Source organism: Molossus molossus, unplaced genomic scaffold (assembly GCF_014108415.1).
Source record: "Molossus molossus isolate mMolMol1 unplaced genomic scaffold, mMolMol1.p scaffold_m16_p_22, whole genome shotgun sequence".
Classification (NCBI taxonomy): Eukaryota; Metazoa; Chordata; class Mammalia; order Chiroptera; family Molossidae; genus Molossus; species Molossus molossus.
The window spans coordinates 10,531,438-10,543,533 of NW_023425358.1; the positions used below are offsets into that span (position 1 = coordinate 10,531,438).

The 12,096-nt window shown below is 49.2% G+C and overlaps 1 protein-coding gene across 1 annotated transcript in view; it reads right to left on the bottom strand.

The window, feature by feature from the left end:
• The window catches only part of BARX2 (BARX homeobox 2), an 85,741-nt gene that overhangs the window by 13,538 nt on the left and 60,107 nt on the right, over nucleotides 1–12,096 (bottom strand). The window contains exons 2-3 of the mRNA XM_036276906.1: nucleotides 11,791–12,091; nucleotides 6,903–6,987 (exon numbers count right to left, since the gene is read on the bottom strand). Coding sequence (XP_036132799.1) covers nucleotides 6,903–6,987; nucleotides 11,791–12,091 — 386 coding nt within the window. The remainder of the gene's footprint in view (nucleotides 1–6,902; nucleotides 6,988–11,790; nucleotides 12,092–12,096) is intronic.

Consider the following 12,096-nt stretch of genomic DNA (forward strand, 5'->3'; position numbering starts at 1 on the left):
CAATGGAACATTAGCCTCGCCAGCACGTCTGTCCATGAGAAAGCTGCCTCTCCAACCCTTGTCCCAAGGCCAAACAGCTCAGTTCTTCCCTATATGTCTCTGGTGCCCCTCAAGCTGCCTCTCCTCCCAGCTAAGAGGGAGCAAGTCTGAGTAAATCCCTGCGCGGGCCCTTTAAGAGGAGCTGCCTGGGGCTCCAGAAGCCTCAGCCTCTCTCAGCCTCAGTTCCCACTGGATTTTCCACCCAGAAGTGATGGGGACTTCCCTCCCTGGCACTGGAACCCTGAGCTGGGCCGCTGGTGTGGGACGGGGACCCCTCACTCCTCAGGGAGGACCTTCCTGGCCAAGGTGTCCCTCCTGATTTTTGTCCACCACACATGGGTGTGGGACCAGCCCATCCATGCCTCAGCCCCTCCTACCAGTCTGGATGTGGCTGCTGCTTTAATTTTGTAGTTGTAGGACTTCCATTCAGTTCGATTTCAGGTGGTTCTGAATGATGGTTGTGTTGTGGTTTAGTTGTAATTTTGATGTGGTTGTGGGATTAGGTGAGACCGTGTTTACCTACCCGCCATCCTGACCGGAAGCCCTTCCCAGCACTTGTTATTATGTATTTTTATTAAAGCCATCCCAGTGGGTGTGAAGTGGTATCATTGTGTTTTGATTTGTATTTCCTGATGACTAATGAAGTTGAGCATCTTTTCATATGCCAGTTGTGTATCTTCTTCAGAGATATGCCTATTCAAACATAATTTTTTTTGTTAATCCTCACCTGAGGGTATTTTTTCCATATTTTGACATCTATGTGAGAGAGACACATCAACTGGTTGCCTCCCACACACACCTGAACTGGGGCCGAGAACTGAACCTTCAACCTTTTGGTGCACAGGATGACACTCTAACCACTGAGCCACACCAACCAGGACCCATTTTTAAATTTGACTTTTTTTTTTTATTATTGAGTTGTAAGAGTTCTTTACATTTTCTGGATACAAGTCTCCTACCAGATATAGGATTTGCAAAAGTGTTTTACCATTCTGTATGTTGTCTTCACAGCACAAAAGTTTTAAATTTGCTCACGTCCAATTGAGTTTTTCTTTTGCTATTTGTGCTTTTGGTGTTATATCTAGGAAGGTTTTGCCTAACCCAAGGACATGAATATTTACTGGTATTTTCTTCCAAGAGTTTTTTAGTTCTAGCTTACACATTTAGTTAGGTCTATGATTCATCTTGAGTAAATGTCTGTGTATGGTATGAGGAAAACCGTAAGTTCTCAATAAATACCACCTTTTAGCTGGGACTCCACCCAAACACTGTACCTTCCATCCAAACACATAGATCTGAAGGGGACCTCTAACAAGGTGTAGATGTTGACAGAATCCACCTTTGGGGAGAAGACATCCCTATATATGTTTTTCACATAAGTCAATATCTGATTTTTATTTCAGTGCAGGCTGTTGAAAGCATCCGAATGAGCCAAGATGGAATTTACATGTTGAAAGCAGCTCCCCTCGGTATGAAAGAGGTTATACAAAATTAAGTTGCTCCATGTAGTAATCATGTTATAAAAGGGCAGGTCTAAGGAAGCCACCTAATTGGCAAAAGAAAGTCCAGCCCAGCAATTAGAGAACACCACCCACACAGCTTGGATCGACCCCACCTGGCTGCTGTCCTACAGCGCGCGCGCGCACACACACACACACACACACAGAGTTCAAAACAATCACACCATTTTCTAAATGGAATAAAACATTCCAGTGCAAGCAATAATTAGGAGATAACTACACTCTTGGCTGCCTTCCTCCCTCGACCTCTGCCCTCTGCCTTCCAGCTCACCTAATACATGCAATTATCTCACAACCATCCCACACTAAGAGCTGCACATTCTCATGCACCCTGTGGCCCTTCTCACAGGACCCCCCGCTCCCCAACTATTCCTAGAGCCAATTTGGTCCCCTTGGTCCTGAGAGGCCAGTCAACCCACTGCACACAAGGTCACATATCTCTGGGAAAAACACCTAGCACATCATCTACTTCCATTAGCCATGCCTGATGACAGCCCTCCTCTGAGCTCTAAACTAGATATCCAATGTCCTCTTGCTCAGGATGTCAGGGCAAGGCCTTTGCTCCCTTTCCAAGGTGCTTAGGTTGGGGACAGGCAGTTTGACCAGAGAACCCAAAACGTCAGTGCAGGGAGGGGCCTTCTCCCTCCCCCGTTATTCAGACAGCTACCTGAGCTGAGCAGGCAGAGGGGTTCATTACTGTCAGAGAGCAAGCCAAGGGCAGGGTCAAGATTTGAACACAAAACTGCTGACCATTTGAATCTAACACTTTTCCCCGTACTTCACTGTGTATAACGTTGGAGGGATACGTAAAATGTGCCACTGTTATTTCTGACTTTCAATATTTATCTGCAGTTACCCAGCCTCCCAGCAGAGCCCCGGCCGTGGACTCTCCTTGCAGGGCTCTGTGCTCCCTTTTCTCCATCTTTATCTGCGGCTCTATGGAAGAGTGAGAGCCACCTAGCTGACTGGCCCCACGGAGCTGAGAAGCAAGTTTGCATTCTCTAGCATGCATCCTTCCCAGGACAGTTTAGCAGGCTTTCTCCACTCGAAGATGGGGTGTTCCACTACATCACGGGTCCAGGTGCTAATGCTCTGACGGGACAAGGCTGGCGTGTGGGGAATGAGAACGGACAAACACCCAGGATTGCTCTTAACCTGAGTCCCAGGAACCTGGCTTATCCCTTCTGGCCTCCAAAAACCTGGGTTCTCTGGAAACATGAATTTCGTGGACAGGTAAATAATTTTTTTTTTCTATCCTCACCCGAGGACATTTTTGCATGTATCTTCCAATAGAGCAGGAGGGAGAAAGGGAGGAAGAGAGAAACATCGATGTGAGAGAGACACATCGACTGGTTGCCACCCACACAACCCCAACTGGGGCCGGGGACAAACTGCAACCGAGGCACGTGCCCCTAGCGGGAACCGAACCCGGGTCCCTCTGGTCCTCAGGCCGGCGCTCTAACCGCTGAGCCAAACCAGCCAGGGCAGGTAAATCATTTTTAAAATAATAATAATGAGAAGAAGAGTAGCAGCTAATATTTCTTGGTTATATACTACGCAGCAGGCACTGTTGTAAGTTTTGCGGGGGTTCGCCCAGTTGATACTACCACCTGACGAGGTATACCTTAGGCATTTACTGATAAGGAAACAGGTACACAGAGGTTAATTAACCAACCCAAGATTACACAGGTAGCAACTGGTAGGAATTTCACAGGATTGTTGATTACCAGGAGACTTTCACTGCAAAAAGATGCTGATGGCACATGATCTGTGACCTACCCAGCTCTGTGACTGGGAGAGGAAGGTGGTCTCCACCTGGATCCCCTCACAGAGCAGAGTTCTGTTTGTTCTGTATTTCAGAGCTGAAAAGGCCCACTGATGATGAGGCTCTTTCAGCCTGTTGCAAAACACTGTGTCCTACTGGAACTAAAGCCAACCAGAGATGGAACAGTGTCCCATCTCGTGTGTGAGATCAAATTTACCCAACCCGCTATAGGTTAAACATGCTGACCGGTAAAAACTAGTCAGAGATGCTATCTTGGTTTTGGCAGCACGGTCCTTGGCAGCTGTGTGAATAACTCTGAGAATCAAATGCTAATCTTTTTCCAGTTCCAATTAGGTCTCTAGCCTTGAGACATCTTTATTACCCAATTATCTTTCTCTTTTCCTTCCCAGTACCCGAGGAGATAGCCTTGACAGAGTTTCACCAGGAAAATACGTGAAGCAATCAGGATCCCAACAATGCCTTGCTGTTCTGGGGGAGTCAGAACTCAGGTCCACAACTGAGCAGCATCCCACGTCTTAGCTCCAGCCATCCTGAAACACTTCAGGTGCACCCCAATGCTTCTGTCCCTTTCTTCTGTCTCTGATACCCTTCTCGCTGTCACTTGGCCCATTTCTATTCATCCACTAAAACCAACTTGTTTGTTGTTGTTTCCATCACCATTTATCCCCTCTGCCCTCTTCCACCTCTGCCCACCCCCGCCCCCACCCCCTGCAATCACCACACTGTTGCCCATGTCCCTGAGTCCTCTATCTTTTTTGCTCAATCTCCCCCCAACCCCCACCTCCTCACCAGAGCCGTCTGCCTGCTCTCTGTCTATGAGTCTGTCTCTGTTTTGCTTGGTAGTTCATCCACTAAAACCAACTTCGATGGCACCTCTTCCACGAAGCCCTCCCTGCTCTATACTGCTTCTGAACCCTGTAAATGCTTCCGCGACTGCCCTGCTCGCTCTGCATAATTGCTCATTTACAGGCTGTCTCCCCCACTTGACTGAGTACCTTTTCTAACTTTATTTCTGAATGGGTGGGTGAAGTCTTTGCATCTCTGCCTGCACTCGGTCTTTGACTGCTAATGCTCCTGAAAACTCGGCTTCCTCCAGTGACCTGAATTGGGTTGGCCTGTGGAATGCTCTCTGGGGTTAAGTCGGCTACGATCCTTCCATCTTGTTCTAGATGACATCAAGAACCATCAATCACCAGCCCACAACTGCGCTGACAGCAGAGCGGCTGGAGAAAAACAAGTGATGTCAGAGGCCGCCGCACACGCGTGGTCCCACGGGCACTGGGCGGTGCGGCAGAGATGGCAGGCTGTCAGTTCCTTAATCATCTGACTCATGAAAAGATTGCTGATAACCAATTTAAACAATGCCTCTGCCACTCGGGAGACATTGATTTTGATGATGATGATTGACGAGGAAGGAGGTGGGTGGTGGAAATTGCACAGAAAGCAGTGAAGGGACTTGCCCAAAATCAGCCAGGGAGGGGCAAGCATGGGAACACGGCCCAGAGTTTCCAACTCCCGAATCTGATCTCTTCTTTCAGAGATCAATTCCGCCAGTAGTCTCAGTGGCATCTTAGCATTCTAGAAGGTTTAGAGTAGCCACAGATTTCATTGAATCTGCTATTCACCCTTCAACTTCCACTTCTCCCTGCAGGTCCCCAAGACCTCTCTTCTGAACTCTTATGGGACGTGAGATCTTTACATAAACAACCAGTACTTAATTATAATGTCATCCCTCGCTGCTTTCTGGACCTTGATTCTCCAACTAGATAATAAATTCCATGAAGGGTGATACTTTGTTTCATTACTTCCTACAGTGCCTAGGACAAGGCATGGTTCACAAGAGACACTAATTGCATATGTGTTGATTCATGGGACTTATGTTTGTACTACAACTGGCCTCTCCACCTCACTTCATGAGCCAAGCGACCTCCAGCTGAAAGTCCTTCCACCTTCAAGGTCAGGACTAGCCCCCCACCCCACCCTGGAGGAAATGATCAGATTTGTCCAGAAATTCGTTTCAGGATATATAATAAATGATGCCTTGTAGGCTTTTTTTCCTACTTTTTCCATTCATAGTCATTTGTTATTTATGTATTTTTCTCATTGTTAGCAAGCATAGCGAGAACTAAAATTTTAAGAAAAATATTATTAGACAAAAACACAAAATTGAGAAAAGGCCTTAATATCTATTACCTATTTAAAAATATTAACTTTCTCTTTTTAAACTTGGTCGGGGAGTGGGATTTTAGTTATTTGGTAAAGGTGAAAAACTTCATATTCCAATCCTTAAAACAACCAGAAATTATGACTTGTGATCAGATGGGTTAGCTAATTAGAACACTATCTGGGCAGGCCTGGACGGCCTGGTCCACATGAGAGGCGAAAGGGCCAAGGATCCGGCAAACATGAGAAAGGCCCAGGGCAGAGGCCCTGGTATATCTGGTCTCCGAAGAACAGAGCAGAGATTCTTTCTTCTCACCCTCATTCCATCCTTTCCTCGGCTTTGACCTTGTCCCTTGTGGTTTACAAAACTGGAAATGAAACACTCAGCTACTTAGGAAAATGTTGATTTAACATGCCTCTAAAAAGGGGGTGTAAACTACTATTAAAACTGAGTTCCTCCCATGTAGAAATGTATTCCTTTTTTAAAGTAACCTCTTTTTTTTTAAAAAAAAATTTTATTGATATTTTTTAGAGAGAGAGGAAGGGAGATAGATATAGAAACATTGATGTGAGATAGAAACATTGATCGTCTGCCTCCTGCACGCCCCCTACTGGGGATGGAGCCGGAAAACCCAGACTTGTGCTCTAACCAGGAATTGACCCGGGTCCTCTCAGTCCATGGGACTATGCTCAATCCACTGAGCCAAGGCAGCCGGGCTATTTATTCTTTTTTTTTTTTTTTAATTAATGTCTTTTCTAATAAGTTCGTTTAAAAAACAAAGATGAACCGGTTCATTAACTAGGCACCAGATCAGTAGGAGGGAACTGTAGTCATTCTGCCATGAGCATCTGAGGAACCCGAGTGCTTGTCAATACATATTCCCACCCCTGTCCTGTGACAGGGATCAGAATCCTGGGAGGGGCCTGGGCTCTGCATTTCTACCTGCTAGCCAGGTTACTCTGATGCCCACTAACGTTTGAGAATCACAGCAGTAGAGGACACACAGCTATAAAAACAGATGTGCCCTGAATGTCACTATAAACAAAGAGTACTGACATCTATTCTTAGCTCCTGGTGGGTGGGGGAAGGAAGTTCTTTGCAAAGGCTAGCAGGTGGGGTTAAATGTAGCAACTGAGAAGCTTGTGGGCTTTCACTTTCTGTTATTCCTAAGGAAACTGTGGAAAAGAATATCCTTGTGGTCAGGAAATCCAGGTCAGGAGGAATGGCTTATCCTTCTGTTCACAGAGCCTCCCTCCCAGCCAGCACCATAAAAGGTCTCCCAGTCCCTGGAACCCACACCATCAAACGGTCCTTCCCGCCTTCTTCCCAGTCCTGCAGGAAGGGTTTATCCCGCCATGACAGGCATGTGGTTGGACGCACTCTTCTTGCTTACCATTTTCTTCCATTTCATCCTGCGATTCTGATACCAAGTCTTCACCTGCAGTTGAGTGAGTCCCAGAGATTGGGCCAAGTCCAACCTAGAAGGCATAAGACATAAAAGAAAGATGAGGAAGAAGACAAAGGGCAATAGAGATGGGGTCCTGTTAACTGGTTCCGGGCACAGCTTCCAAGACTCAGACCTCCCCCATTAAACGAATTCTTCCTCAAAGAGCTTAGCTTTCCTTTCAAAAATCCTGCGGATGAAACTCTGGGAAAGTAGAAACGGATGCCCATGCCCAAGGACTTCTACACTGGCTCTGAAAAGGAATTGAGTCTTCATGGCAAAGTCCTTTTCCTACCTGACAGCCCTTACTCTGATTCTATACAAAATGAAGACTCTGACCCAGAATCCAAGCAGGGGAGGAAAGGTCAAGCCATATTTCCCTTTTTGGAATCCCATTCATCGCTCCAGATCCATCTCAAGTCCCACCTCTTGCAGGCGAGCCTCTTGGACAGCCCTCAGCTCACGCAGGTTGTCTCCTCTACACCCTCTGGTGGGTCAGCCACCACCCAGGGGGCTCCAAGTTCTCAGCTGGTCTCTAATTGCTCCACATTAGTGATTTCTGCCTCCCTGCCTCAACTGCAATAGTAGAGTAGTTTCCTGCTTCTTTTTTAACCACGAAAGTGCCTATCACATTCCAAATCCAGAACTAGCGCTCAAAAACACATTGGGATGGATGACTCACTGTAGCTTCCCTAACTTGTCATAATAACAGGTTCCAAAAGAAACATTAGACCCACAGCCCTCCTGATTCCCATTCTACTGCTAACCTGGTTCTGCATTTCCCTGTAGCCTTCTGCAAAGTCTTGAATGTCAAAGCCACTCCTGGGAAGTATGCAGTTGGAGTAATTTCCGACCACAAAGCAACCATTTCCTTGGTAACACAGTGCCCCAGGCTACGTGCTAAATCCCTGACAAGTGCTGTCTTACTTATTCCTTCACAACCTTGTGACATAGGTATAATTATTCCCATTTTACAGATGAGAGAGCTGAAGCACAAAGAGATTTGAATCTCTCGGAAACCATGGCCAACTCCCGTCAGCTGCCTGTTTTGTGAATAAAGTTTTATTGGAACACAGACAAGCTCATTTTCTTTTTCTTTTTTTTTTTACATAGTGTCTATGGCTGTTTTCATGCTACAACCTTGGAGTTGAGTCATTGTGACAGAGACCATATAGCCCACAAAGCCTAAAATAGCCTCTCTCTGGCCCTGTACAGAAAAAAAAAAATTGTTGAGCCCTGGGAGATAATCCTAGAGTAGGAAGTGGGGCAAGGATTCCAATGTACTTACATCTGACTTTTATGCATCCCTCTGTACAGGGGCAACTCCACCACCATTTTTTGTGCAAGTCAGATCTGCCGAGGGAAGCCCTTGCTCGGGCTTTCGTGGAGAAAATGCAGGGCTGCTCTGTCTCAGGGAGTAGCAAGCAACGAGGGAAGCATATGAAATGAGGTTTCACTCCTCAGTCCTCAAGACTGTAACTGTTGACCTACGTTGCTAAGAACCCCAGGTCAACCTGGGCAGCAGCTGGAAGGACCGCCTCCGCTGCCAACATTAGCTGTTTCCCTGTGGTTCCAACCCTGGCCTGTGAGCCAGTGTGGACTCCTAAAAGAGCAACGTGGGCCAAGCATCCTTGAGACAGCTTAAGCGGTGTCCACCATTCTTGAAGACCCTGGCTTGCTGAGGACTGGGATTTGTGGAGCTAAGGTCTACTCTCTCACACAGGCTTGCACGGCACAAGCCTGAGCCGGGGGAGTCTCGGGTGTGAGTCCTCAGCTGCAACTTTCTCTCCCTGAGGGGTAGTGAGCAACATCTCACCATCAGGACGAGCAGCGGGTACAGGCGATGAAGGTCCCAGGAGCTAACTCTCGGCAGCCAGGTGCAGCTGCCCACCCCAGAGTGCACAACTGAAATCTCCAATAACAAAAGCAGTCTTCCTTGGAAGGACTTCAGACCCTGTCTTACACCTGCATTCACAGATATACGGTTTTCCCAGGAAAGGGGCTACTGGAAGCTGACAGTTTTATTGAAAGCGATGAAGAGATTGAAGCTGATAAACTCCCAGGGCTAAACCACTGGGCTCTCCCCACTAAAGAAGCACTGTTTCCCAAGCAGCCATCCATTAAGCACCCAGAACCCGGGGGGCAACCCCACAGACTTCGGGTCTCCCAGGCCTCCCTGGAAACAGGTCCTCCGGGCTCCCACTGCGTTCGGAGTGCGGGTCACCTGAGGCCATCAGGTGCATTCGTCAGTGGAAGACTGAGCTCGCAGCTCTGCCTCGCGTCAGCAAATGGTGTTAGCTCACTTGGGAAAAATGCACCCTTGGCTCACTCTGGCTACGGAAACACACTTCACTGTCATCGGCGTTCTCTCGTTACCTGCCACCTTACAAATTCTCACTTCCCTGCATATTCACTTAAATGGGGTCACCTAGGAAACTGGAGAAACAAACAGAGAGGAAGAGGGAGTGCTCATGGCCCCGGTCACGTACCGAGGTGAGGAACATCCGAGAGGGCAGGTTAAGGCGGCAGCTTCGTGCCAGCCAAATGGTGTCCTCCTCCCCAGGCAAGTCAGTCCGTCCTGGGTAGGTCACCTGGGCTGCGAGGTGCCTGGGCAGGTATAAGGAAGCCTCAGGAGGTTTACTAGGAACTAACATTTCTGTTAAAAAAACTCCCTGACTTCTAGAAAGTAAGCCTAGAATTTTACCCAGGCCTTTCAAAAAGCACCACACAATTCGTGAAAAACGGTGCCCACTCCACCGGGTTGCCCAAGTATGTGAGGCTCTTCATGATATGCTGGGGCATCAAAACAGCCATTTGATGCCTAGAGAGCCCGTCTAGGAATCCCCAGTTCACAGACCTGTCTCCACTGTCCACCTGAAGGTGGTGCTGCTCATGTCCACACAGAACTCACTTCCTCCACAAAACCCACTCTGTCTTCGGCTCTCCAGGGTCAGTTCCTGGTACCCCTGTTTACCTGGCGGCCCAATCCAGGAACCGCCGAATTCCCAACTCCTGTTTCTCTTCCTCATGGCAGTGTGATTCTGCCCAGCTCATCGTCAAAATCGTTCCTCTCTGTTCCCACTGTGACCACCTTCATTCAGGTCCTCAGACACCGTCCCTGGACTCCCTGGGCCCCTGCTCCATGTCATCCCTCTCTAATCAATCACCAATGTGCAGATCCTAAAACGTAAATCCGGCCACGTCCCTTCCAGCTCTCAGCGGCTGCTGGTGGACGGTCCGGACCACGAAGCGCACGTCCTGTGGCTCGGCACGCGAGGGTCTTCTCACCTCTGCGGCCTCATCGCCCACCGCGCCCCCGTTCGCCTCACGCTGCAGATGTCCCGGCCACGTGCCGTTCCCTCAAGTGCCCAGCGAGCGTGCTGCTGTGCCTCTGGTGTGGCCCTCCCTCCGTGGAATGCCCTCTCCCTCCTGCAATTAAAGCTCTTCTTACATGTTGACTCCTTTGCCCTGGCTGGTTTGGGTCAGCAGTTAGAGCATCGGCCGGTGGACCGAAGGGTCATGGGTTTGAGTCCCGGTCTAGGGCACGTACCTGGGTTGCACGTCCTGGTCAGGGTCATTTGGGAGGCAACCAATTGATGTATCTCTCTCACATTGATGTTTCCCTCTCTCCCTCCCTCTCTTCCCCTCTATCTAAAAAAACAATGGCAAAATATCCTCGGGATGAGGATTAACAAAAAGAAATGTTGCCTCCTCTGAGAAGCCTTCCCTAACCCTGCCGGCACTCTCGGCAATATCTCTGAGCTCCTACTGCCTCTGTCACATCCCGGCCACCAGCAGCCAGCTCACTGTGTTGCGGTACTGCAGTCACTCCCTTCCTGCGACCTCCTCCATCGATCTCCTCGAGAGCTGCAGGACTCTCGTCTGCTACTTTCTAGACCCGTATCCCTTCCACAGTGCCAGGCACAGAAGGCCCTCAGCAAACAGCTGACGGGTGCTCAACTAATGGAATCAGTTAACAAATTCTCTTTTAGCCAGTGATTTGCAGACCTCACTTAAGTTTTATCAAACAGCTACTAAATAGTTTATGAGATACATTTGAGTTTCCTTCCCTTTCTCCTGGAAAACACTTCCAATAAAAACAGGATCACAACGAGCTGAGCCATCTCCAGAGTGAGTTTGAGGAACAAGATAGGACACACACTCTTGAATATTTTTCAGCTAAGATACCAGATTAAAGCAAGGGGCTGAAGCTAATGCCTCTGAGGAAAGGAGTCACGACCACCCTCCCCTGGATCTCAAAAGGGTTTGAAGGAGGAGATCTCCTCCAGGTCCTCCTTGGTCTCAGCCAAGTGGCCCTGACCTGATAGCCATCGAATTCACCAGGACATCGGACAGCTCCCCGCCCACTCAATGCTGCCTGTCCATCAAGAGCCAGGCGGCGATGGACCAGGCAGGAGCTGGAGAGCGAGGGGAAGACCGAGAGTCTGACAAGCAGTCCTCAAGCTAGTCCCGCTGCGTCTGGTCCTGAGTGTGAGTGACTTTAAAAGCCAAGCCTTCTCCCCAGCTGGGAGCCTGGGCAGCCATCCACTGAACTTGACCTTGCTGGTTCTGCTGGAGTAGTTAAGTTAAAATACGGAGAGACAGTGAGGAGGACAAATTCAGCAACAGGCAGGTTCCTGTCGGGCCAGGTGTGCTGAATTCCCATGGGCTGGGTTCTCTCGAACCAAGGCTGAGCTGTCGTAAGCCAAGGACCAGAGTCCTGCCACAGTGTCCTGCGTGGAACCGTTCTCGTGCCCCCGCGTCTCAGAGCGAGAGCAAAAGGGGTCTCCCCTCCTCAAGGGCCTTAACTGTGGACAGCCCCTCCTCGTGTCCTCACCTGTCTGGGGTGGACAAGTACTTCTGCTTCTGGAATTTCTTCTCCAGGCCCATGAGCTGCAGCTCGGTGAAGATGGTCCGACTCCGGCGGGGTTTCTTCTGCCGGGGAGTGAGCTGCTCTGTCTCTGACTCGCTGCTGCCTGGAGCCTCCCCGCCCGGGGCCTCCGCAGGGGCAGCCTCGGCAGGCGGGCGGCGGGGCAGCGGCGGGGCGATTCCCGGGGCGGCAGGGACCAGGTGAGAGATGACTGCGGGCTGGCGGGTGATCACCGAGAGGAGAGGATATGCCCGAAGGGAAGTGGGGCCTGAA